This window comes from Anas platyrhynchos, chromosome 19 (assembly GCF_047663525.1).
Source record: "Anas platyrhynchos isolate ZD024472 breed Pekin duck chromosome 19, IASCAAS_PekinDuck_T2T, whole genome shotgun sequence".
In the NCBI taxonomy this organism is placed as follows: Eukaryota; Metazoa; Chordata; class Aves; order Anseriformes; family Anatidae; genus Anas; species Anas platyrhynchos.
Genome location: NC_092605.1, coordinates 1,721,295 through 1,748,358, shown reverse-complemented (window position 1 = coordinate 1,748,358; position 27,064 = coordinate 1,721,295). Strand labels below are relative to the sequence as shown.

Here is a 27,064-nt window from a genome sequence, read left to right as displayed (position 1 = left end):
CCGGGCGGGGGCACGGAGGTGGGGCCGAGCCCCTTCCCTTCGCCCAGCGGCACCCATGGGGAGGGGGGGACACGGGAGGGGACGGGACGGGGCCAGCGGGCATCCGAGGAGCCCCGGACAGCACCGGGGATGAGGGGGGGGTCCCGGAGGCACCGCGGTGCAAGGGGCACCGAGCAAAGCAGAGCACAGCACCCACCGGGTGCCCCCTAAAAAAAAAAAAATGTAATAATATTTAAAAAAAAAGTGGATTTAGGGGATTCGGGGCTCCGTGCCCCCCCACACACTGCCCAGCCCCAGCAGGGGCGGTGCCCCGCAGCCCCCTCCCCGGCCGCTCCCCGCCCCCGTTCTCCCCTCGCCGTTCCTGGGCTTTTGGCGCCCCCTCCGGACGGCGCCGCGCAGCGCCCCCAAAATCCTCAACCGGCCCCTGCGCGCTGCTCCGCAGTGAAGGGGGGGGACGCAGGGACCGTGCAGGATCCTCCCCCCACCCCAGCCCCGCAGGGCTCAGCACCCAACAAAGCCCCAAACCCTTCGGCGGGGGCGCGCAAAGGAGCGGCGCAGCGCGCAGCGCTTGGGAAGCTCCGCGTTGCGCGCCCCCCGCGCCGCCCCCTTTTTGCGCGGCGCAGCGCGGAGTTGCGCGCCCCTTCGGCCCCGCCCCTTCGGCGGCCTCTCAGCCAATAGCGTGGCCGCCAGCCCCCGGGGGCCGGGCTGCGATTGGAGGAGCGCTGGCGGCCCGAAAAGGCCGCGCAGGGTATTTATTCCCGCGCAGCGGCGCGGGGCGCAGAAGCCGCGCTGCGGAGCCGCGCCGCGCACACCGCCGGGCAGCGCCCGGCCCCGCTCCTCCGCCTCGCGCAAACTTGCAAAAAAAGTTTTCCCTCTTCTTCTTCTTCTTCTTTCCCCTCTGCTCGATTTTTTGGACGGGCAGGGAACGAGAAAATCATCATCATCGTCGTCGTAATAATAATAAAAAAAAAAAAAAGCAACTTTTTGCAAACTTTTTCCGGCTTTCTTCCCTCCTCTCCCCGGCCGGGCTGCACGCTGGTGGAGACTTCGCCTCTCCTCGTTTTGCTCTTTTTGTTTTTTTTTTTATTTTTTAAACCCTCCCCCCCCCCCCCTTAGCCAGCTGGTTCTTTTTTATTTTGAATTTTTTCGCCCCCCTGCTCCCCCCCTCCGCCACTTTCTCGCATGAATCTCCTAGACCCCTTCATGAAAATGACAGAAGAACAGGACAAATGTATCTCCGACGCCCCCAGCCCCACCATGTCGGATGACTCCGCCGGGTCCCCCTGCCCCTCTGGATCCGGCTCGGACACGGAGAACACCAGACCCCAAGAAAACACCTTCCCCAAGGGCGACCCGGACCTGAAGAAGGAGAGCGACGAGGACAAGTTCCCGGTGTGCATCCGAGAGGCGGTGAGCCAAGTGCTCAAGGGCTACGACTGGACCCTGGTGCCCATGCCGGTCCGGGTGAACGGATCCAGCAAAAACAAGCCCCACGTGAAGAGACCCATGAACGCCTTCATGGTGTGGGCCCAGGCGGCCCGGAGGAAGCTGGCTGACCAGTACCCACATCTGCACAACGCGGAGCTCAGCAAGACCCTGGGCAAGCTCTGGAGGTGAGTGCGGGGCTGGGAGCGCTCGGATCCCGCTGCTTTGGGGTGGGCTGGGGCAAGGGGGGGACGCCGGAGGGAGGCTGCAGCCTGCAGAGTCTGCTCTGGTTGTAACAGCAGGAGGAGGAGGTGGGAAAGGAGGGAGAGGAGGGTTTGAAGCTTGGAAAACTTGCTGAAAACTTTTGCATGCGCTGGCAACTTTGCTTGGTGGAAGGGAAGCCGGAATAGTAGGGGAAAAGCAGGGAAAGTGGCTCCCCGCGGCCGGCTCCTGGTTTTGCGAGGGGTTCCTCTGCCTGAGAAAGGTGTGGGTGCGACGGGGACCCCCACGGCTGGGGGGGAGAGCAGGGCCTGCCTCGGTGGGAATTTGGTCATGCTCCCGTCCGGGGAAGCGATGGTCCTGCCGGATTGCATCAGCTTCGTGCAGGAGGAGAGGAGAGGCGATGCGGGGAGGGGGTGGCAGAAACAGGGCACAGGGCGAAAGCCGGCGAGGCTGTGCCAAGCCCCGGGTGGGTGGGTGCCCTGAGCGCGCATGGCTGGGTGCCCTCCGACTTCCAAAATAAGGCAGGGAGGGGAGAAAAACAGAAGGAAAGTGAGTCACCTGGCTGCCTCTGGCTGACTGCAGAAAGGAGGGGGTGGAAATCCTAAATTTGCGGCTGCTCCCGCAGCCGGAGGAGAAAGCAGTGAGCAAATCCGTCCCTGGCAGGCAGGGAAGGAGCCGTCACCCAAAGCGCCCCGGGGACGGGGTGTGCGCCCAAAGCAGGGGGGGGCAGGCTGGGAACAGCAAGGGCCAGACCCTGCCACGCTTCCTGCACCTCTCGTTTGGCCACCAAAACAATCTGGCTGTGAGGGGAAATGGGGTGACAACCAGTGTGCACCCCCAGCACGGGGGCTCAACGCTGGGGGGAGTTTGCATTCCTGGTGGGGGGGATCAGAGGGAAGGTTTGGGGATAGGATGGGCTGATGTTAATGCCATAGTGGGGAGAGCCCCTAGAGCACCCCGTAAACCAGCTGACTCCTTGCCCTGTGCCCCCCCAGGCTGCTGAATGAGAGCGAGAAGCGTCCCTTCGTGGAGGAGGCCGAGCGGCTGCGGGTGCAGCACAAGAAGGACCACCCCGACTACAAGTACCAGCCACGGCGGAGGAAGTCGGTGAAGAACGGGCAGTCGGAGCAGGAGGAAGGCTCCGAGCAGACCCACATCTCCCCCAACGCCATCTTCAAGGCGCTGCAGGCAGACTCCCCGCAGTCGTCCTCCAGCATCAGCGAGGTGCACTCCCCCGGGGAGCACTCGGGTAGGTACCCCCGTGGCCCTCTGCGCCTCTCTGAGTTAAGTCACAGCTCTTTGAGCAAGGATGCATCCCATAACAGGCCGGGATCAGGTATGGGGAGGGGGGAAAACCATGAAACAGAGCCTTAAATGCAGGGAGAAGGGGCTGGCTGTGTGGCTGCCCACCAGTCTTACCCATAGCACAGGCACAGCAGTGCTCGCCGGCATGTGCCAGCCCTTGGAGACACCTCCACCCCACTCTGCCCATGAGCAATGGGAACCTGTGCTTTAAAAAAAAATAAAAAGTAAACAGAAAGCTGTCCCTGCTCAAACAGCTTGTCTCTGAAGTCCCAGTTGTTTTACCTAACAGGATAAATCAGCACCAACAGGGCCGGTGTTTGTGGTGCCCGCACCCGGAGCTGTTTGTGTTACCCCAAACTGCTGCTCCCCCCCGGCCAGGCGCTGCTGCCTTGCATTAATTACCCATTAACACCACGATCCCATTAAGAGCGACACCCCCTTCACGCACGTGCCCTCTCCTTCCTCCGCAGGGCAATCGCAGGGCCCCCCCACGCCCCCCACCACCCCCAAGACGGACGCGCAGCCGGGCAAGCAGGACCTGAAGCGCGAGGGCCGCCCCTTGCAAGAAGGCGGCCGGCAGCCGCCCCACATCGACTTCCGAGACGTCGACATCGGCGAGCTCAGCAGCGACGTCATCTCCAACATCGAAACCTTCGACGTCAACGAATTCGACCAGTACCTCCCCCCCAACGGCCACCCGGGGGTCCCGGCCACCCACGGCCAACCCGGCCAGGTCACCTACACCGGCAGCTACGGCATCAGCAGCTCGGCCGGCTCACCGGCCGGTGCCGGGCACGTCTGGATGTCCAAGCAGCAGCCTCAACCCCCACCACAGCCCCCCCAGCAGCCCCCGGCGCAGCACGGGTTGCCGGCGCTGAGCACCGAGCAGGGCCAGGCGCAGCAGCGGACGCACATCAAGACGGAGCAGCTGAGCCCCAGCCACTACAGCGAGCAGCAGCAGCACTCGCCGCAGCAGCTCAACTACAGCTCCTTCAACCTGCAGCACTACGGCTCCTCCTACCCCCCCATCACCCGTTCCCAGTACGATTACGGCGAGCACCAGAACTCCGGTTCCTACTACAGCCACGCCGCCGGGCAGAGCAGCAGCCTGTACTCCACCTTCACCTACATGAACCCCACGCAGCGCCCCATGTACACCCCCATCGCAGACACTTCTGGGGTCCCCTCCATCCCCCAGACCCACAGCCCGCAGCACTGGGAACAGCCCGTCTACACACAGCTCACCAGACCCTAAAAGCCATTAAAAAAAAAAAAACATAAATAAACGAGAGAAAAAAAAAAATCACAGAAGCAGCAACAAGAGCAGAGAACTTCCGCAGACTTTTCCTGCTTTGAAATCAAAATAATAATTAAAAAAATAAATAAATAAAAGACGCTCAAGTTCAAGGCGGCGGGGAGGAGGGAGCGCCTCGAGCCTTCTGCACTTCAGCATCCCCCGGGGAGTGGCGAGACCGCTCCGAGAGCCCGCGGTGCAGCAAGGACTGGACTTGGACTTGGCTTCGAGGGTGCAAGGCCATGAGATTTCTAGCAAGCGGCTCGGTTATCCGTTCTCTGGACTTTTGTAACAAGTTTTTTTTTTTTAGCAGTAATTAAAAAAAAGAAAAAAAAATGGGGGGGAAAAAAAGAGAAAACTCAGTCCTCTGTGAGGAATATTCTCTATTTTAAATATTTTTTAGTATGTACTGTGTATGATTCGTTTCCAATTTGCGGGGATTTATACATATTTTTTAGAGATTTTTTAAATGCTCTTATTTTTCCAACAGCTAAAAATGACACTTAGTGGAGCAGTCCTAGGTTTTCTTGCAGTCAGAGGTATTTTTGTATAGAGTAAGTGTCTTTTTTTTTTTTTTCTCTAAAAATAAAAATAAAAAAGCAAAACTGCGTGCTTCTAACTCGGAACAAAGCTCTGTCAGCGGCCAGCGCCAGGCGTGGCGATGGTCAGCTCTGCAGCGCGGGAGACGTGAGCTGAGCCTGTGCGGGGATGAGCATAGAAGAGGCTTTATTTTTCTAACTCGAGAATAGCAAAAAAAAATTAAAAAAAAAAAAAAAAAGCAGCCAGGAGGAGATTTTTAACTTTATTTTTTAATAACCTTGAGCCTTAAGAAAAAATAATAATAAATACAGCAAAAATAAAAATAAAAAAGTGCTATGGAGAAGCCTTAAAGCAGCCCTGTGATAATCACTGGTCCCCAGCTCTGCCCGTCCCTGCTCCCTTCACGCCCCGGTGCTGATGCAGAACCCAGCCCTGGGCTCCTTGGCTTCCGTGGGCTGCTCGAGGGACGTCAGAGAGACTTTAAATTATTTATTCTATGAGAAGAGCAGTTTTTAATCATGATTTTTTTCTTTTTTTAAAAAAAAAAAACTCCCTTCTATTTTAAGTCCTTTCAAAAGCGATTACTTTTGTTGGAGCATTATTTGGAAGGTAACCGTGCCTGTTAAATTATGGTCTAAACTGTAACCAGTTCTTTATTTATCTCTTTAATTCCTTTTTTTATTATTATTATTATTATTCTTTTTGGAATCTGTGTCCTGGGTTTGTACAAACTTGTGCTCTTCCTTTTTTTTTTGTTCTTTCGTCTTAAGGATAAACTGGAAAAAAAAAAAGAAAAAGAATTTGTACAAACTAAAGATTGCAAATGTAGCGTATCACTGAATCATTTGCCTTGTTTTCTGCCTCAGCTCTCTGGGACACACGAGCTCGTGCGAGGACGAGACCCAACGCCCCGGCGGCGCCTGCGCGGGGCGGCACCGTTTTTAGCCTTCCACCCCCCCCCCCCCCCAAAATGGCTCGAGGTGGGGACATGGACTTTGGTGAAGCTGTGGCTGAACAGTTAAGGATTGCTTTTTAAAAAAGACAGCAAACTTTTTTTTTTTATTTAAAAAAATTATATATTTGTTAACATTTTTTTTTTTTTTAGGGATTCAGTAGAAGAAAAAAAATCTTAAAGCACTCTTATAATATGGCATCTTTCTATTTCTGTATAAAAGCAGATCTTTTTAAAGTATTTCTGTAACTTAAAAGACCTGTCATTTAAATCATATTTTGTCTTTAGGTAAGTTTTTGTTTTGTTTTGTTCGCAAGATCCTTCTCTTCGTGAAACTTACCTTTTTTTTTTTTTTTGTATATTATTGTTTGCAATAAATATACGTTGTATTAAAAGTTAACCCCCCTCTCCTGGTGTCTGAGTTATTGGCAGCCTTCAAGGAGAGTCCTAGCAGGGTGTGACTTCACCAGGGGGGGAATTGGGGGGTCCCCACTTTTACCAGCACAGACCCTGGAGCCCAAATCCTGCCCTGTCCCTGCTGCTCTCACCCAGCTTTGTGCCAGTCGTGCCTGGGTGGGGGTCCCCACCTTGCACCCGTGAAGCCCCCCACCTCTAAGGCAGCCTCAGCTTGGCCAAGGCAGTCTGGATTCTCCAGAAAAAGCTGAAATTCTCCCAAAACAAGATAAAGCTGATCGCAACCATGCATGGTGCCTAACCCCACTGCTTTGGGAGCCGCTCGGGCACAGCCCGGTGCATCCTCTGCCCCGCGGAGCACGGTGCCAACACGGTTGTGACAGCACCAGCCCAGGCAGGTCCCTTCCCTTCCCTTCCAGGGCACAGTTATTCACCTGTGAAAAGTGGATCTTGTAAAAATGCGATAACCTGACCCAGCAGTGCCCTGGGAGAGGCTGGTGAGCGTGCATCAGCCCCGTGCCCCGAGGCGAGCGCATGGCAGGACACCTTGGGATCCATCCCACAGCACCTACAGGGCACAGCACGAGGCAGAAGCTGCGTTTGCAAACGCTGCCTGATCCAGCACAAGGTGATTTCACCCCACTGCTGCTTCTCTCCCCCCGCCTAAAAGCCCACCCAGTCCTCAAGGGAGCCCCTCACCGCAGGGGCTGCCTCTGGCTGCAGCCCCAGCCCCGAGCACAAAGGGCCCCGCGAGCGCATGCCCGCCCTGCAAAGCCTCCGCGCCGTTGTAAAATATTTACTCTCGCTACAAGTAACACTTAAGCCAATTAACTGAAAGGGATTCATTTACTCTGTGCATTAGTTAGGGTCAGTGTCACTATTTACCTGTGCAGTCAGCCACCGCGGCTGGTGGGAACGCTCCGGTCCCTGCCCTGTCCCATCCCGCTGTGGGTTTGGGTTTCCCTGCCCCAACTGGATTTCGCCCTCTGGGAGCTTTGGCTTCTCCTCTCCTTTGGGAAGGAGAACACCTGCAGCTCCCGTGATGTGGTGAGGAACCATCCAGGAGCACCCACGAGGACTTGGCAGCCCCATCGGGGGCACGGTGCTGTGGGGAGCCCACAGCAGACGAACGGCTCCATAACGCAGCTCATGCACCAGCTGTAATTTGGGAATGAGCTGGAAAACATCCCAAAAATGGGACAGCAGCCACAGCCTGCCTCACCAGGGGTACCCCAGGCAGCCCCCATGGCATGCACTGAGTGTAGTGAAAAGGGGAAGGTGGGAACAGGGCATGGTGGGGACGACCCCAAGTGCCACCCCAATGGGAAGAGCCCGAGCTGCTTGGCGGTGGCACTTCTGTCCCAACACAGCCGTGCCCAGCTCCCCCCAGTGACACAGAGCCACCTTCCAGCTGGGAGCACCCGGGGAAATCCTCCTTACAAGAAACCAAAAGAGCAAAGCTCGTGACCCAACCCCGGACCTAGAATTCCTGCACTGTTGACTTATGGTGTGGGCTTTAAGGCCTCGGACTCAGAGCCAAGCTGGACCCGGCTCCTCGGGCAGCGCCAGGCTTCCTGGCCCCCACCGCAGGGCTCTGCCCCTCTGGGGGCACCCATAGAAAGAAAAAAAAAATAAAAAAAAAAAGAAAAAGAAAAAAAAAAAAAGCTGCAGAGCTCCAGGCACTTTGTGCTAGAAAGCAGAGCAGAAGGAGGGGTGGGGAAAAAAAAAAAAAATGAATTCAAGGGAACTCTGACAATGCTGCAGGGCAGGTTTGAGCCGCAGCAGATAACAGCGGGCGCAGGGACAGATGTGCAATGCTGCACAGCGGGTTTGGGAAGCACCAGGGGAGTGGCGGCAGTGCTGCGGGGCAGGGCAGGGTGGGGGGCACCCCTTTGGGCCCCCCCCCAGCTCCTGCAGAAAGCCGCAAGTTTGGGGCCAGCTGCACAAAGGTCTGGGGCTGCAGCGGGCAGAGCGAGGCTGAGCTGCTGGCAACTCAGCGATGGGTTTTCTGTTTTCAGCGGTTCAGAAAAAAAATATATTTATATTTTAAAGAATGGGGAAAAAAAAAAATCGGAGAGGCCCCGGGGTGCACGGCAGCACGGCCCTATAACTCCCCGTTGTGCCGGGCTCCGTGCCCGGCCGGCTCCAGCCACACACGGGCTCCGCGAGGCGTCTGCCTGCAGCGGTGGCAGCTGCTCAGAAACGGCGCTGGGGCTGGCCTTTCCTCGGCCAGCTGTTCAACGTTGCCATCGAATTAAAGCCGGAGATTTCTCCCAGAGAGAAGGAAGGCGAGATCGCAGCCAGCTGCGAGCTGGGATCCTGCGATCGGCCGGGGCTCCTGCCCAGCTGCAGCGCTCAGGCCACGTAACGCGGCCATATATCACGGCCGGGGCTCGCTGCAAGTCAAGGGACATTTGCTAGGGTTTCTCTTCCCCTTTTTCAGGGCCCAGTTCCAGGAGTTAGCTGAGGTGGAGGTTTAGACGTCAAAGGGAAAGGAGCGAGCTGGGCTTCCCCCCGCAGCACAGCGTTAGGGGGTCCCAGCCTCAGCGAGGGAACTGCTCCCACCCCGGGAGGTGGCTCCGGGAGGGGACAAACGAAGCCCCCAGCCCCTGCCGACACCAAGAAAAGCTGAGTGAGATGCTTGGATTTGCTGCTGCTGAGATAAACCCACCTGGAAAAGGTGGGGAGAGAGGAGAGCTGAGACACGAAGCATAAACGGGTCCGAGGAATAAGAAAGGACACTAAAAAAAAATAAATTAAAAAAAAAATATATATATATATATATATATGGGATCCTGCAGCCCCCTGCTGCCCCCCCAGTGATGGGGAAGACAAAGCCAGCTCCTTGCAGACGTAACCCCCCAGAGCAGGAGAGCCCAGAGCCACCCGGCCATGCGGCAGCCCCAAAACTTCCCAGGACCAACCCCACAGACACCGCAGCCAGCGTGGGCACAGACATGCCGTAAGTGCTACTGTAATATAAATAATTGATCCTCGGGTGCCCTGGGGGCTGTAAAGCCCTCAGTGGTCGGCTCCTTGGGTCAGAGCCCGCGTCTTTATTACGTGTTTGTACAAGGACTACTCTAATGGGGCGCTGAGCCGCAATCGGGGTCCTGAAGTGCTATTGGAGTACAAATACTAATCACGCACCAGCCGTTATACAAGCAGCCCCTGCTCAGGGCTGGGCTCCAAAGGCTCATAAACCGGGCAAGGCTCTATTGAAGTCAACAGGAGCTTGGCCCATGCCAGAGCTGGATCCGAGCTGCTCGGCAAACCACGGCTGTCGCGTTCCCATTTGAATTCCTCCTGTGTGTGTGCGTGAACGCACACGGATTTGTGTGCACACACATGCACGCAGAGGTTGGGACCATCGGTGCCGGGTAGGTTGAGCTTTGAGACGAGCTGGCTGTGAAGCCTGAGGAGGGGAGGGGAACCCTTTCTCCATTAAAACAGAGCCACGGTTACAGGAGGCTCAACAAAACTCATTTGAAATAAGAAATAAAAGCGGCCATAGAGAAGGAAGGGAAGTGAGCCTCCCAAATCACATTTCTAATTAATTACCTGCCTGGGAGCTGCTCTCGGCTTTCAGGGAGTCAAACATTTTACAGCGAGGACGTCTGAGGGCTCGGTCTGTGCCGCTTGCGAGCGCGGCCACCGCAGCGCCCGGCAGCGAGACGCGATAACGGAGCCCTTCAGCCCAGCACGAGGGGCTGCAGCCGGGGCCAGGCTGCCCAGGCCAGACAGATGCAGCTCTTCAGCCCAGTAATAAGTCAAATTTTTAACAAGGTTGCAGCTCTGGCATGAGGAAAGCCACGGGCTGATGGGGGCCATCCCGAGACAGCCACGTGTAGACACCCGCACGGAGCCAGAGATGCAGGGAACAGCACCAGGGAACCTGTTCCCATCACCAGCCCTACAGGTGGTGGGATCCAGCCCCTACATCAGCTTTCACCTCCTTAAAAACCCCAAAGAGCTCCCAGCCTGGCTCCAGTTTGCCCAGTAAGTCAACGGGACTCTTTCAGCCCCCGACCTGGGGTTTCTGTCACTACAAGGTGAAGTTTCTCACTTGGCCCAACTCCTCTCCATCGTGGTCCTTCAGCCGGGCTCAGGTAGCCCAGCCAGACCCCCTGCACACCCCGGGATGAGTCAGAGGGAAAGGAAAAGAAGCCTGAAATTTGATTTTCCTTCCCCCAGCGTGGGGATTAATTACACGCGTTGTATGGGCACAAACCAACTATCACCAAGTAAAGTCTCACTCTATAAATTTTAAACTGCTAATAATACGGCTGGACAGGAGTTTTAAAGCTTCAGTAGACAGTTTACAATTAACCTACTCCTGTCAGCTGGAAAATCACCTTATAACATGATTCCAGTTCACGTCTGACTCACTTTGAGTCAGAAGCTGCTCCTGAAACCCAGTAAATGCATCGCACAGACCCACACGGAGCCCGGCACCATCAGGTGCCCTCTGCCCAAGGGACTGAGCTTTAGCCCAGACCTGACCCGAATTTCTCCCAATGTTTCAGCAGGTTCCTGCTGGGCACTCTCCAGCACATCCCTTGGGAGCCTCCCCAAACTCTGAAGCTCTTTTGCCACATCCTAACCAAGTTTTTACCATCTGCTCTCAGGGGACAAGAAAAAAACAGGCTCAAAACACTTCCAACATAGCGATCGAAGTAAGGGCAAGGCACGAAGCTTCGCCATCCCAACCAGCCTGCTCAGAGCCTACAAGCTCCTGGACAAGCTTCAGTCCCCTGGCTTTGCCCAGAGCCACAAGGTGAGGCTTCAGAAAGGCCCAAGGTGGAATATCTTGGAGAAAAAAAAAAAAAAAATCCCCGATAGCAAATTGCTTTAGTGAGAGTAATTTGGGGGGGCTGGGGAGATACCCGGTCATTTTCTGTGATTAAAAGGCAAATTTTATTCCTCCAGAAACTTGGAAGCAAATGTGGCGTTGCTATGGTTTCACACCCACTGGCTGGAAATGACAATATTAGCAGGGTGACCTGGTAATTAGAAACTGTGCCCCCAGGTCAGACTGCGGAGAAAATAAAGAGAGATTACGGAGTCCTAAAGACACAGCATAATGCTGCGGGCTCCTGGGCTCCCTACCTTTTATAACCGGCCCATTTAAATGCAGATTATGACTTTCCACCTGGGGCTGCTAATCTGTCTCACAGCCAGATCAAACAATAAGGCATCTCTCCGCACTGTGGGGCCAGGGTGCTTTCGAGCTCGGTCTGTCATCGGGTCTGTCAGGCTGTCTATCCCCCTTTTCTCAGGGTAAAACCCAGAGTTTTTCACTCGCAGATGATTATTTTTTTCCACCCTGGATGTTTACGTCCTCCCCGGCCTCCCCCAGTCCCCAAAGATTTGGGGCAAACCAGGCTCAAGTTTTCCTCTGGGCCACACGATTAAAGCAGGGGGGCATTGGGGTGGTGTAGGGCACACTGCATGCAGGGGGGAAGGATTATGCAGCAGAAATAGCAGGAGGGGGGCTTGCAAGGAAGCAGTTTGCTCCTCTCAGCCCAGCATCCCTGTGATGGCACGAGGAAGACCTGCTGGCCCAGAGCAGATCCTACTGGTCTGAACTGGGTGAGGGGGAATGGATGCAGGACACCCCCATTTAGCTACCTGCCCCAGCACCTGGGCAGTCCCATCTCTCCATCCATTCCCTGATGAGAACAGCACCAACATCATTTGGAGGCCAAGCATCACCTGGAAGGACCAAAAAATCAAACCCCACATCTCTGGAACAGGGGTAGTGGCACCGAAAGGCAGGAGATGAAGCCATCAAAACCATGAGATGCTCAGCTAGGACATTACAGGAAGGGCCCTGGAGATAATCAGGGTTCAGTCCTGATTTTTGCCGATGTCCTTCCATTATAGGAACCTCCAGAACTGTTATCCAGTGACAGCAGATAGAGGTCCAAGCAGGTGCCATCCACCGAGGTGCTCAGCACGGTGCCAGGGAGCCCTGCCCGTGGAGACACCCACCCACCCCAGGGCTTCTGCAGCACACAAGTTGTTAGAAAGAAGCAACGCAGAAGCATGTTCCAGTTGGACATTAACACACAGCCCGTTTTAAACGCCGACAGGGCAGGTAATGCCAACACCATGAAAGCCAGATGACTCCATCAACACCGCCAGAGAGGGAGAGGTTTAAGCTCCTTAGCCGGTTGCACCTGGCTCTTTAATGCTCTTCGCTTTCACTGAGTGAGAGAGCATTTTAATGAGGGCTAATAAGAGCCCTACACACACTTAGCAGCTTCCAGCCCAGAGCCCGGCACGCATTTGCACACAAGAGCAGGTGTCAAGTGCGTGGCCATCGGCCTCCTTCCGCAGCTCTGCGCAGAGCCTGGGCTCTGTGGTCCTGGAAACCCAAGCCCAGACAGCTCCATCCATGGCCGTTTCCAAATATTTCCCGTTCCAGAGCCACCTCAACCTTCCCAGAGTAGGGAGAAAACTGCTCGTGTCTGGTGCTCGCGGATCAGAGACCCAGCTTCAGCCAACACGAGTCACTGCAGATTATCAGCACCACAGAAGGGAGTGAAGCCCATCACAGGAGAGTCTCTTACCACGGAGAAAAAGCCCAAATAAAAAGCCCAAACTGAGCCTTATTAGCTTCATCCTCGCCTTCCTCAACCCCTCTGCTGCCTCCCAGCCCCTTTCCTCACCCCCATTCCTCCTCCTTTCCCAAACTGTCATGGTTTATTTTGCTTGGGTGGATTTTCTTTTTCTTTCCTCCCCCCTGCCCCTTGCAAACAGATAGTTTTCCCATGGAGATCCAGCACGCTCTGTGCCTATTAGCATCCTTGCGCATAATTAGAGCCCAGCCCATTGTCATGCAAAGCAGCCTCGGATGACAACACTTCAGCCCGGACGACACAGAAATGCGGCGAGGAAGTTTCTCACACTGGTTTTAGCCAAGGCAAACCGGACTGCGCACGGGTTTGAGATTTTAATTAATTGATGGGTGCTGGGCTGCCCTCAGGGCTGCGCGAGGAGAGCTCCCCAGCCACCCGTGTGCTCCCCAGCCCAGCCACGGGCTCTGCATCTCCCTCTGCTACTTTCTGCTCATTATAATAAATTAAGAACCCCACCCTGAACAGCACAGAATCGTTCCTGCCAGGCACAAAGGATGGCAGGGCTAAATCAGCATCTCCCTCTGCTAGGTTCCTCCTTCTTATAGGAGCAGGGCTCTCCTTTGGCCAGCAGAAAATCTGCTGTGATGCTTATGCTGGCATCAAAAAGCACTGAAAAAAGCTCTCAGGACAGCCCACACAGCTGCAGGGATGCAGATGGCTGCCACGGGTCCCTAGGCTGAAGATGGAGACGCCAGCACCAGGAGAAAGCCTCCGGCACCATGGAGCCCTGGCTTCACCTTCCAGGTGTGCGCAGAGGAGGGCGAGCACCGGGGGCCAGGGGAGGAAGAGCAGCCCCGCAGCACAGCTGCTCCAGAGCACATTTACATTCCAAGCACTCACAGCAAAGGCCAAAACGGAGAGACACGGAGTTTTCAGAGAGGAAAATCCCATATTGGTGCAGGAAAGCAATGGGATGCACAACAGCAATCGGATTTTGGAGAGGGAGACTACGAGCTCCTGGCACAGGGCTCCTGGTATTTTGGAGCCAGCACAAGCATGGTGGAGACACATTTTCCCCAGGGCCAGAAATGCTGTAGGTTACAAGGAGCAGGCTTTTGAACACCTTCAGTAAAGGGAAAGCATCCTGATCTACCCACCCCACTGAGAACAGCCGCATTCACCACATCAGAGCAAGACCAGCTCAAAAGGGAAACTAAAGGTAAAGTCACACACAGACTTTACCAAATACCCAGGTCTCGCTTTCAGAAGGGATTTAACTTCCCGATGGGCAAAGTCCCACTCGCTTGCAGTGGGATTTACACAGCATGTGCAGCAGGCAGGAGTGCAAAGAGTTTAAGAGCCTCCAGTTGGAGGATTTTGCTCCAGGGGGGAAAAACGTGGGCTCGTTTTATCACCTCCCTAAATGTTCCTAAATGCAGCAGCACCCTGCAAACGCTCCCCTGAGCCTCCCCCAGTTGGTGTGGGAGGCTCCAAGGTCTCCCCGTCCCCTCGCATCCCCCGGCATGCTTCGCCAACATTTTCTGTAACCGTTTCGAGAACACATTTGATAAAGAAATTTCAGAGAATTCAGAGAAAACCTATGGGAAACGGGGGCTGCGGGGGAGAACGGGACCTGCTCTGAGCTGCTTTTGGCTATTTTTGCCATTCTTTGCCCTCTCTGGCGCTAATCCCAGCTCAGTGAAGGACGGGTCCACAAACGTGTGCATGCCACGGGAGGCTTCCCAGCACCCAGGACCATGCCCTGCTTGAGCTCCCCAGAGCATTCCTTCTGCTGCCCACAACTCCCAGAGCCTCACAGGCATCACTGAGTCAGGATCCTGTGGCAGCAGGTTGACTCACACTGTTTGTGGTCTCCGGGAGGTATCTGGGAAGTTTCGGAGGTGCCCAGGGTTTAATCATTAACCTCTGAGCTCTGTTTTTTGGTTTCGCCTTGGGAATTCACCGTCCCTCACATCAGAGCCCGAAGCAGCGGCGTTTAAAAAGCAGTTTCCAAAGCAGCCAGGCATGAGCAGGGAGGAGGAGGAGGAGAGGGATGGCCCCGTCCCTATTTCCGCAGGATACCATCACCCTGGGGCTGCGAGGCTGGCCCCAGAGAGCCGAGCTGGTCAGAGAAACGGTGACTTCAGCCCTCAATCTGCCCACGCAGACCACACCATACATCAGTGGGTTGTTACAGGCTCTGATGCTCATTACCAATCCCCCAGGGCTGTGTGTGCCCCTGCAGCCTCCCTCCGCATTATCCCCCCTGCAGGGGAGCAGAGGGGGAAGCCGCAGGGAAGGACCCGACCTCCAAGCCGGTGGCAGAGGCTGCTACAAACCCAATTCCCCCCCTGCGTCCTCCCTGCTCCCACACATCCTAAAATGATAAAGCTTGGCCAAGGGGATGCTGCAATGAGTTTAAAACCGAGAGATTTGGGGAATGCTGCGCAGAGCCACGAGCGGCGCCTGTTGGGCACCGTGGGGGAACCGTGGCAGCACCAAACGGAGCCAGACCCGCTCTGAGGGCAGCAGTTTTGCTCAGGCATCCCCAGGGGCTCTGCTCCCTGCTGCCAAAATCCCCCTGAGCCACACAGCACCGGCGGATGCTCGGGGCCGGGGAGGTCAGGAGCAGCTCCTGGCTGCAGATCCCCAACGTGTTTGCTTTGCCTGCCCCTGGACCCTGCCGTGGAGAGGCACCAGAGGCGGCAGCGGGGCTGACCCCACCACTGACCCATAACCAGCCCGGCCGAGCCCCTGATTGCAACCTTCTGGAGGGTCTGGGTGGTTAATGCACACCTCCCGGGCAGCGAGCACGCCAGAAGGAGCTGCTCTGGGGGGGTTTGGTTGAGAAGAGCCCCCTGCACCACCAGCAAGGGCAGGGCGGAGGGCAGCCAGGTCCGAATCCCACTGCGTTTTCTAGATGGGAACTCAGCAAACGTGGCAGCAAAGGGCTGGGGAAGGACGAGGGGGATGATACCCGAGGGGGATGATGCACAGAGCAGGACCAGCCCGCGTGGCCCACAGCAAAGCCAGGTTTGCTGCCCCTGCCTGCTCCTGCTGCAGGGGAAGCGTCCTGGAAGCGCCTGCAGCTCCCCGGGATGTTTCCAGTTCCCTGCCAGAAGGGATCACCGATCCCTATCACAACTCCTGTTATTTTAGCAGCTCTTTGCCTGCAAGCTCTTTGTTTTTCTTCCTGCAAAATCTCTCGCCTGGGAAATGATTCTGCAGCAGGACGAGGGCTGTGGGGTGGCTCACACGTGGCCGTCCCACTGCAGCACAGGAAGGGGTCGGGAGATCGGGTAGAACAACGCCAAGTCCTCACACCGCCTCCTCAGCTTCTCCCTTCTCCATTCTTCTTGGAAAGCAGAAAAAACACCCAGAGAGATTAAATATTCACCGTGGTCAAACCTGCAGCACACTCACTTCCAGCAGTTTGGAAAAGGACAACACTTTGTTTAAACTTTCTCCTAATTCATATTTCATACGGGCCTCTCATAATCCATACTCCATCCATCTTCCTTCTTATTTGTTTTCTCTTTCCCCCTCCTTTTTTCCTTTTAACCTGTTTAATCCTTTTAAGTTCAAGGATTTGAAAAGTAAATACTATAAAAGATGAAAGGTGCGTTGGAGGAAATCAACTTTGATAAGAGGCTTTTATGGCTTGTAAACCTTATTCCGGCCCTTTGGCTTAAAAGGCAACACTAATTTTAAGAGCCTTATGCAAGCCTCACGTTGAGCTTAAAAAAAAATAAAAAATTTATACCAGCCTTGCAGTGATGGGCACCTGGCTGAAGCCTGAGAAGCAGCACAAGGAAAGCCGCAGGTAACGTTGGACAACCAACAGCAGGACAGCTCTGGGATTTGAACATCACAGTTTGCAAGAATCCAGCTGAAAGCAGAGCTCTCCCAGTTAAAAAAAAATAATAATAATAAATATTAAGTTTAGGAGGACAGCCCAAAATAAACTGCTGCTGCGATGCTTTAAATCACTGCACCTCCACCCAGCACTCCGGAGCGAGGCAGCCAGCAAGCAGCACGTCTCCAGCAGCTCGGCGCTGTGGGACCCTGCCCAGCTCCTCCAGCATTCCCCGGCCCTGCTCCACGGCACGTTTCGGTGTCCTGCACCAGCAGGACCCGGGTGCAATTAGGTCAGCCCTTGGCAGAGCTGCTCCCGGCCGGGGCGGAAACACGGAGAGCGTGGATTGCGTAAGACGAATGTTTGGAGACGGAGATGTGTTGTTTGACAGGGTAAACACGAGCCTGCATCACTGGGTTGAACGCGAGCCACTGGACCGGGAGGAAAACGTCTGAGAAGAGGGGCGAAAACTCAGGATAATGCCTCTGAGTGGGGGCTGTCCCCATGCAGGCACCCAGAGCTCTGCAGGAGCCACCGGCCCCCTCTTTGCCTGCGCTACCAGCAGTGCCACCACCCCTGGGTGCTCGGGGGGCTGCAAAAAGGAGCCCCCTTCCTTCCTGCACCCCTACAGCAGGTGGCCAGCCACCTCTCGAGGCTAAAACCCATCTCCAGGCCTTGCTCTACAATTGTTCCCCTCTCCATCTGCAAGAAACAAAAGGGGAGACTGCTCACCCCGCACAGGGTCCCGGCTGCCCATCGCTGCTCGGGGCTGAGCAATTACACCACGAGAGCGAGCGCCTGCAATCATCACCTATAACACTGCTCATAGAGACAGGCTTGGTGCTAATTAGCATCACGTGGGAGGTTCGTGCTCAGCATTATTATGAGGGAAATTAGCTGTGATCCAGAGGAGGAATATCCACCAGGAAACCAAGGCTGGGTGCTCAGGACACCGCTCTTCCTACAGGGCAGGAGGTTTGGCCACGTCTGAGCATCACGGCACTGGAGGACGGTCAGCACCACGTTACCATCTTTCAGATATATATGGCCAGATGTTTTTTTGTTGTTTTTTCATGCCCAACTGAGGGGTCAGCTGTCCCCATCGCCCCGTGCCACACGTGGTGCCATGCTCCTAATAATATGCAGGGACACAAGGGCACCTTCCCCACACTGCCTCTCTGCACCTTGCGTCACATCTTAGCTCAAGGCAAGCAATTATAATTAACACTACAACAAAAGTCCCCTCCCACAGACACAGGCTGCTTCTGCATTTCCCCAGAGCCAGCGAGGAGTTTGTTGATCTGCGCCTCTGAAGTTTTAGCCTGAACTCGTGTCAGGAACTACAACAAGAGGAGGAGGAAATAAGGAAACTGCCCCGCCACCCTAATGTTTTCCAACAGGCTCTGGGTCAGGACCTGCATGTGTTTTTGCCCACCCTGGGTGAAGTGGAGGAGGAGGGACGAAAAAGAACTTGAATTCGCTCTTGAAGGCTGCTCCACAAACACGGTTGTGGGATCTTTGTTACGGGACTTTCCAAACCTCTTCAGTACGCACAAGCCAAGGTCTGGGCAATTCAGGTGAACCCAGGAAGACGGGACATCCCCCTCTGCCTTCCTGCAGCCGTTAGCAGAGGCTCCAAGCTCCTCTTTGGTGCTCGAGATTTGCTTTGCCAACAACAGCAGCAGCCAGGAGACAAGCAGTGCTACCATCTCCCCGGGTGCAGTTTACTTGGTCTCGCCCAACGAGGATATGTGCAGCTCAAGGAGCACTCATGCTTAGGAAAACCTGCCTTTCTGAAGGTTATTTCTTCACTCGTTGGCAATTTCTTCTCAGGGGAAATATCGGGGCTGTCCCTGCATCTGTAGCAGTGCCAACAGGCTCCCTGACGCTGGCCCAGGGGAAGGTTGGAGGCAACAGACCCCTCTTGACACTATCTAAATACAAATCCGACATGAATTCACATCATTTTTAGGGGCCTAAAGGCTAACCAGAAATTGAGATATCAATCTCAGAAACAACCCACAATACACTCTTAGGCAGGCGTAATTTAACTATGGACATATAAAGCTCAAGACCCAGAAGCTAAAAGAAAATAAATAAATAAATAAATAAATAAAATGTTTATTTCCCTCTTTTTATTTTCTAAACTGAAAACCAAAAGTGTTTGTGAACACTGTAATCATAATATTTGATATCTGCAGCAGTTTTCACAACCGCAACATGCTCCCAGCATCTCTAACACACCAGCCACTGCTCTCTACCCATCTGTACCTCCCGCAGATCTGCAGACCCACGAAGCACCTCATTAGCATGCAGGACCAAAGCAGCACAGTGGGCTAGAAATTACAGCAGTGAAATCAGCTCAGCTTTTTTCCATCGTCCCGGCTAAAAGAAACATCAGTAAATAATCATAATTAAAAAAAAAATAAACAGGGGAAAACAGCGAAGGATTTTTTTCATAGCCATATGTATCGGAGTTATCTTGGGAAAGGCTCTCTCTGCCGACCCAGATGTCAGGAGTTACACCACGAATCCTTACCAGACCCAGTCTCAGTTTTCAAGGTCTTTTTCTGAGGGAAGCAGCAGAGTTTATTGTCTCACGGCAGTCCTAAGGGACGCCCGATCTCTGGCTGAATTTTCAGCCTGGGAAGCAGCTCAGGTGAGCTGGGGGCTGAAGCTCAGAGCCATGCTCAGGCTGGTGAGGAGGAGGAGGAGGAGGAGGAGGAGGAGGAGGAGGAGGAAGAGAAGACCGCACACAGCTTGAGTTGTCCCCGTGCCACCTCCAGCAGGAGGAGCAGGACGGGGTGCGCTGACGCTCGTCCCTCTTCCAGCCAGATGCAGAAACCCCAAGAGCAATCAAGCCGCACGAAAACGAGGTGGGAGAACTGCAGCCTCCCCAACCCGAGGGATACAAAACCTCAAACCATTCATATGAAAGGACGCCATGGCCCACACCATGTCTTTGCACCGCAAATGTCATCCGACAGGGACAGCAGCCAGCTCCGTGATGGTCCCCCCCCCCCTTCCCACTCCACCACGGCAGCAAACCGGCACCAAGCAGCTAATGGGACACAGGAGAAGGAGAGGCAAACCCAGCAGCTGTTTTGTTAAGCAGCCCCACGCTGCAAATGCAATTTGCTAACAATCATTACAACGTGCCTGCAACATTTGGCCACCAGACTTGCTCCTTATTTGTTTTTCGAGGACGAACGATTGCTCAACAGCTGTTGTGTAGGCCTGGCTAGCCCAAAAAAAAAAAAATACACCACCCTACCCTAAGCACATCTCCAGGGAGACCGAGTGTTTTTTCCACTTATTTATCCAACAGTAGCACCAAGGGATCTCACCAAGCTCAGGCCCTTGGCAGACCGGCCCCACGTGGATGGAGAGGTGCCACCCTGCCCCACAGGAATGCAGGCTGCAGCAGGAGGAAGGGCAGACCCCAAAACAGTGGGGCCAAACCGAGGGATGAGGTGAGGAGCTCAAGGGCTTGGGAATGGCAGCACAGAACCCGTAGCCCCCAGAGATGAGTCGTGGAAGGGACCCAGCAGTAGGGATGTGCACTACATGCAGGGGCAGGCGAAGCTCCCTTCGCCTTCACAAGCCCTTAAAATGTCTTTTTTCTGGTACTGGGTAGGGAGTTCTCATTTATAATGATTTTTCTTATACTCAAAGCAGTTGACATGCCTTTACTATTAAAAAAATAAATAAAAATTGGAGAAATGCAGCTGCCTACACACACATCTCCTGAGGGTCTTTGTGCCACACCAAGCAAGCCCTCAGCTCCAGCCCAGGCAGCAAGGCAACACGGCCTCCAGGAACCATTTCACTCACCAAATCAGTGCCTTTTGGGGCAGGAAAATACCAGAAACGGCTCTCTGGGTTTATGGTTTTCCACTGTGGGAAGATGGGAAGGGAGGATGACACAACAACGAGCATCACCACTCATCACAGCAAGAACACCACATCACAGCAGCGTCACCCTGGTCAATAAACTTAGCCAATAAATATTAAATGATGGGCTGAGTACCTGCAGAGGGAGTGCTGAGGGTACCAAATTGCCCTGCTCTGGGCATGGGGAAGGGTCCTTCGTGCTCTTGGAGCACTCTTGCAAGCACTTCTACCATCTCAGTGATGCCTGACCCCTTATTTCCCCTGCTCGCCCTTTGGGGCAGGGCAGGTTTGCACATCTGGCCCCGCTCCTCTTCCAAAAACCAGCACAGTGGCACCGACACCACGCAGCAATGCCCTGCACTCTGATGCTCTCCTGAAAGACATCGCGTGCCAAGGTACCACACATCAGGGTTAACCCACACTCTGGCAAAAAAATGTTGCCTATGTGTCCTATGAGAAAAACTTCAAAGATTTTACGAAGGAAATAACGAGCCTTTTCTCCTAAATTAAAATCCTTTTCTTCCCCTTTCCAACACAGCAGGACTTATGCTATCCCTGAACCAGATAAATTAAAAAAAAAAAAAGCTTTCATGTCAAAAAGATTATGTATTTATGAAGGCATCTCAAACAACCTTTAAAATGTACTTTTAATTAGCAGAGGTTGCCAAAGCCTGAACTTACACCCAAATTTCCTTCATATAGGTGCACAGCTGCCAAATTAGTGGAGGGAACACCATGGTGATTTTTTACGGTACATCCTAGAGGAGGGAGCCTCCATAAGGCTACACGGGCTCAGCAGGACATAATGCAGACCAGGGCTTCAAGTGGAGAGAAAGACAGGGGTGAGGAGAAAGCAACCCCATATTGTAGCAATCTTCTCTTCCCAGTCATTAATCGTATCCCGCTGGCACAGCCCTCTTGCAGTCTGGTCCTAAAGCATGTCAGACACACTTCCCTCCTCCCAGCACTTGTTAACGAGGCTTTAACCTCTTCAGCCCTGAGTCCCGAAGAAGCCTGCTGAGGAAAAGGAGCAGGGGAAGAGGTCCAGGGGAGCTGAGCTCGGAGGTCAGCCGCCGGCGTGAACCCCGAGTGCCCAACTTCCTTCGTCTGCAGAGAAACGGGGAGGGGAAGGGGGCAGATGCCTTCTCCGGGATGAAGAGCGGTGGGAACCCACTCCTGCTTCTCAGCTTTGGGAGGATATGGTCCCGGCTGGAGGTCGTCTGAGATGAAAGAGCGTTTGACATTTTCGGAGCAAAGGGTCCTATTTTTATTTTATTTTTGAGGGCCACATGCAGTCAAATGCCTTTAATGGTGCTCGAAACAGATGGGCCACCGTTTTCTTTGCTCATACGGGGTGTCGGATATAAAAATGCCATTGACAAATGAGGAACAGAAGCTTTCCCTTTCTCCTTTACTGCTTCTGCTCCCTCCTTGCTCCTGGAGCCTGGCACCAAACAAGGGAAGCGGCCAGAGCGGGCAGCAGCTGCCGAAGCCCAAGTTGTCTCCAAGGGAAGAACGATGCCGTGGAGCAGTCAGGAAGCTGGAAATGAAGACAAGCTGGCTTTAATTCCCAGCGTTGAGATTTTTGTGATGTGCAGACTCCCCGGACCAGATTTATCCCATCTCGTGTTGCTTCAGCTCAGCTGCCCCCGGTTCCCTGAATCATCCGTGGGGAGAGGTCAGCACAGCACAGGAGGGGCGTGGGGGGAGCTCCCCATCCCAGCAGCTTCTCCATCCCGTGCTTCTCTCCCCAGAGGTCTCCAAGGAGCTGAGAAGGCAGAGACTGCCGCCCACAAGAACAGCTTTTTTTCCAGGCTACACCTCCAGCCATCACCGTTAAAAGGGACTGATGGCAGAGCCCTGCTCAGTATGGGACAGCTGAGCGAAACCAGGAGAAGCAGCAGGTCAGGAAAGTGTTGGGCAGGAGTCACACTCTGCCAGGTCCTCAAATGGAGAAATGCTGCTCATTTTCAACAAGATATCAACATAATAAAATAAAATAAAAGGTTTCTGCTTTTTTCATTTTTGGTGGGTTATTTGTCTCCTATTAATTTTCTCTTTTTTGTCTCAGTAAAGGAGAAGTGGCATAAGGTAAGCCACAGGTATGGGAAACAATGGGGAAGAAACCCTTTTCATAGCTGAACAAAACAGAAAATATAAATCCAAACTCTCTTCTTCTTTCACAAAAAGTAAGCAGATGAGTTTCAGGAAAGGAAGGAGCAAGCTTTGGCTGAAAATTTCCAACCAGGACAAATTAAAACACCCTACGAGCTTTTTCCTCCGGGGACATCCCGAGGCCAGCACCCCACCGTGCCACCTCCGAGCTGCAGCCCTGCAGGGGGGCGGCTCGAACAGCCCGGCTCCACATGGACAAGGCTGGAAATGTGCGAGATGTCTCCTCTCTCCCCTCCCCTCCCCTCCTCTCGGAGGGCTGTGATTTTGCCATCTCTGCGCACAACGCGTGCAGCCAAAGCAAACACAGATTGCTGGAGGCGGTTGTCGGGCGAGCAGCTGCGCGGGGCTGGCAGCCCACCTCCTCGGGGACCTCCTCGCTGCCGTCATCCCCTGCTGGCCACGCGTGCGTGAGCAGAAGGCTCTCCCAGCCCTACCCGTGTGGTCGGGAGCTGGGCTTTCACTTGCACGTAAAGCCACCGGCCAGGGCCACGTTGCCACAGCTGGGAGTGCAAACCCACCTCTCCAAGAGCATCGGTATCTCAGGGTAAAACGCTGGCACCAAACCATCCCCAGACCTCTGGCCAGCCCAGCTGCTGCCCCATCGTTTCCCCATGGGCACTGGAAGCTGCTTTTTTCGCCCAGTGCTTCCAAACGGGTGTCCCAAGCTGTTTGCCCCTGCCAGAGTGCTCGTCCTGCAGCATCGTGGGGCTGGGATTAGTGCCACGCTCCCAGCAGCAGCCAGGCTGTAGGTCTCTGTATATACAAAACAGCCCCAGCAAAGGGCACGACAGCCAAACAAGAAATAGGTTCAAAAATCCTCAGTGGCTTCTCAGGGAGCTGTGCTCACAGAGACAAACCAGCCCCTTCTATTGTGCAAAACACACCGATTTTCACCCCAAAAGCAAGGTGTGTACCAGAGCACTTCCAGTTTCCAGTCCTGCTCTGACAGCACCTGCAGGAAACACTCAAAACGAGCACGAATTCTCAGGAACAGAAGGACTCTGGTCCAAGAGCTATTTTTGTTCTCCCCGGAATATTTGGACAAACACCGTTTTCCTTATCTCTGGCACCTCCTGCCGCAGATGGGGCACTGGGAGAGCAGCCCCACCCCTGGTTTGATGAGGAATTTGAGGAACAACAGAGTTTGGCAGGAAGAGAAAGCCCAGAGGGATGGAGAGCCAGGATGGCACCAGGGCAGGTAACACCCGGGGCTCTTTGAGGTCCCGAAAAGCAGCACCAAGCCAGGCAGCCCACACCAGGCTTGGCACAGGGGCATGGGAGTAGCTTGGCTCAGGTCGAAAGCAGCTCTCCTGGGACTGCACCTAGCGAAAGCAGGGCTGGGAAAGGAAAGCTGCCTGCTACAAATTCAGAGCCTGGCTGGCACTGCTCCCCATCAGGGATGCTTCCTTTAGGAAAAAAAGAGCCCAAATAAATCCTATTCCCTCGCACTTGAATTTAATCATACCCAAACCCCACGTCCCCTTTCCCCATCACACATCCCTGGGTGCCTCTTGCTCCCAGAAAGAGTTAGGAGGGGGCTGCCCCCGGCCCTGCAACCCTCCCCAAGACCCCAGGAACCAGCCCTAGGCGCACGGTGCCAGCCACCGAGGATGAGATAAATGCGACAGCACGAAGGGAAAGCCCTGCCACAGGGAAATGAGTTATGGAGAGCAGGCAGAGGGGTGCACAGATGGGTGCGTGTGCGCACTGGCATGAAGGATGGAGGGGGACTCGCATCATAAACCACAACCAAGCCTGTGAAGCCCTTTCACATGCAAGAGCCAACCTCCTGAAATCCTCTCCCTGATGGCACGCAGCAGCTGCCTCGACCCTTTGCTGCAGCCGAGCAGATGCCGACTTCTGCTCTGCAGCGGGGCTGGGGAGCAATTTCATGCCAGTTCCCTCTGGGAAACACCCAAAACTGAAGAAATGCAATCGTATGGGACCTTCTTTAGTACTCCCTGCATCAAAATACGCTGCAGAAGGAAATCCATCCTTCTTCCCTTGCTTGCTCCACTGTGCAGGTACGATATACAAGAAAATAACTCATTTTCTGCAGAACCTCCTGCACCTCGGTGCCCTTCCCCAGCACGGGGACCCCACCAGCTCTGTGGGCGAGGGGCTGCCCCACCAGGACTGAGACCCCCAGCAATGCTCTGTGCTCTCTCAAACCACTGCCTGGCCCAGGCATTTTCTCCTGGGTGTTCATTCCCCAGGCCAGAACCTGCTCTCTTGGCCACCTGGACCCAACCACCACCAAGGGCCCACTCCAGCAGCTCCAGCCAGGCTCAGAGATGGCACCGTCTGGGTGGGCGAGTGGCACAACCCCAAAAAAGACCAGCAAGCGCCCAGCAGACCTGTGCTACCATCATACAGCTGTGTGATGAGTCCACAACCAAGCGTGCTGCATCACGGCGGTTTGGAGACGCGGACCCACGACCACCAGGGAGCACGGAAAGCAACCTGCCAAATACCACACGCTGGAAAAGCTCGGCAGTTTGGGTAGCTGCAGGTCTGAAAGCCAAACTGGAACAGCCTCAGCTGCCTGCTTTGGGGTTGACTGCACAGCTCAGTTTTCCCGACCTCCTCGCGGCTCTGCTGAGCAGCCTCCCTGGATTCCCGTAAAGGTTTTGGCCAGCCTGGTCTGAATTAAGGGCTTACAGCAAAGCCTGGATGTGGGTGCTGAGGCTCCGAGCTGGCCACAGCTTTATTCTCCACCAGTTCTGGTGGCTCTCAGAGCTGGAAGACTGAAAAGAAAAAAGAAAAAAAATGGGGCTTGTGAAGCCAAGCAGGGAGAGATGAGTCATGGCCCTGGGAACGCTGGGAACGATGGGGCAGGGAGAAAGAAAAAAAAAAGGGGGGGGACAGGAAAAATACACAGCTTCGTGGAAGGTCACACCTTCAGCCACAAATTGACATATGCTGACAGAGAAATACCAAAAATCCATAATGCATTAAATCCTTTTCAGCAACACGCTTTGGGGGATAACAACTGCTCAGGAGCTGGGGGCTGAGCGAGGCGTTAATCCCGCGGCACTGACACCGGTGAGGTTGGGGCTCTGCAGCTCCCACATCTTACCGGGCAGGTGCACCCAGGGGTGGGCTTCCCTGCAGGACACCCCTCACTTTGGGACGAGGAAGGGACCCAGGGGTACACACACACCTGGGGGGTTGGGAAAATCATGTTGGAAGGTAGCAGCAGCCACCCCGCCAGCATCACGGGGAGAAGGAGGGATGGCAGCCAGGCTTCACCCTCCTCTGCAAGCATACAGCAAAGGGCCAAACTCCCCCAAATTTGAACCCTTGCCTAATCAACGTGAGGATTTTTGTCCTGTAGCCCTGCCAGGAGCCATCCCCACACCACAACAGGGATGCTCCAGCAGGGTCCTGCTTCTGCACCCGTCCATGCAGCCGCAGCGCTGCCCCTGCCCTTCTTTCCCTTCCTCCCCTCCGAAATCAGCCCCGCGGCTTCTCCCCGCGGCGGGAGGCCATGGCCCATTAGACAAGGCCTGATTGCTCCTCCTCACCTCCCCCGTGACACAATCGAGTGCGCATACAAGGCAGAACAAAACAGTGACAATTGGTGACAAATGGACTGCACAGCATCCCGTGGCCCCGTCGCCAGGGAGACCCCGGCCAAGCATGGACGGCCGCAGGACGCGGCGATTTGGGGACTTCGGAGGGGACACAGGTGCCAGGGAGGGATGTGCTAATTGCAGCCCCCAAGGGAAGGGCTGTGGAGGGTGCTGAGTCCACCGGGAGCTGAGCACCGTGCCCCAAAGCAGGCAGGGAGGACATCAGCTCGCAGGACCACGCCGGCTCTGCCCCTCCAGGGCCGTCCCCTTTAATAGGGGTAATTTTCCAGCAGGATTTTTCCCAGGTCGGAGCTGTGGCTTGACAACAAACAGAGAGGGAAAGGGGTTTAACCATTGCTAGCGCTGGCCCAGCAAATATCACCAAGCACATTTCCAGTGCCAAACAACCCAGCTCTCTGCAGGACCTTGGACCACGAGCCCCATTTCGCCAGGGAAGGAACCGACGCCAGGAGGGAGGATGACGCCTGCTCTCCAGCTCTTTGCTGGCAGAGCCAGAAATCTCTTCCGGGAACATCTTGGAGTGACTCAATGCCTTTTACTTTCAATGCAAGTGATGTAAATGCCCTGCAGCCAGCGTGGAAGCACTTCACACTCACCCGGGGCTGCAGACATTCCCCAACACTCAGAGCACCAACACAACCGGACACGCTTTCTCAAACCCAGCCTCTCCCCCCCATATGTTGCCCCAGCTCGGGCTCGTTTCATTATTTTTCCCCACAAATACCTGCAGCAGACAGCAGCAAAAGCCACACAGCAGCAATAACCCCCCCGGAAAATGCTTTTACATCTCACCCCCACTGCCTCCAA

At 54.7% G+C, this 27,064-nt stretch overlaps 1 protein-coding gene and 1 long non-coding RNA gene across 2 annotated transcripts in view; one reads left to right on the top strand and one right to left on the bottom strand.

Moving 5' to 3' along the window:
- The window catches only part of LOC119713132 (uncharacterized), a 126,797-nt gene that overhangs the window by 56,518 nt on the left and 43,215 nt on the right, over positions 1–27,064 (bottom strand). The window lies entirely within an intron of this gene.
- SOX9 (SRY-box transcription factor 9) lies at positions 1,101–4,215 on the top strand. Its single transcript, NM_001310779.1, is given in 3 exon segments — positions 1,101–1,613; positions 2,643–2,896; positions 3,423–4,215. Coding segments are annotated over 3 exon segments (1,470 nt in total). The 5' UTR covers positions 1,101–1,182; the 3' UTR covers positions 4,208–4,215.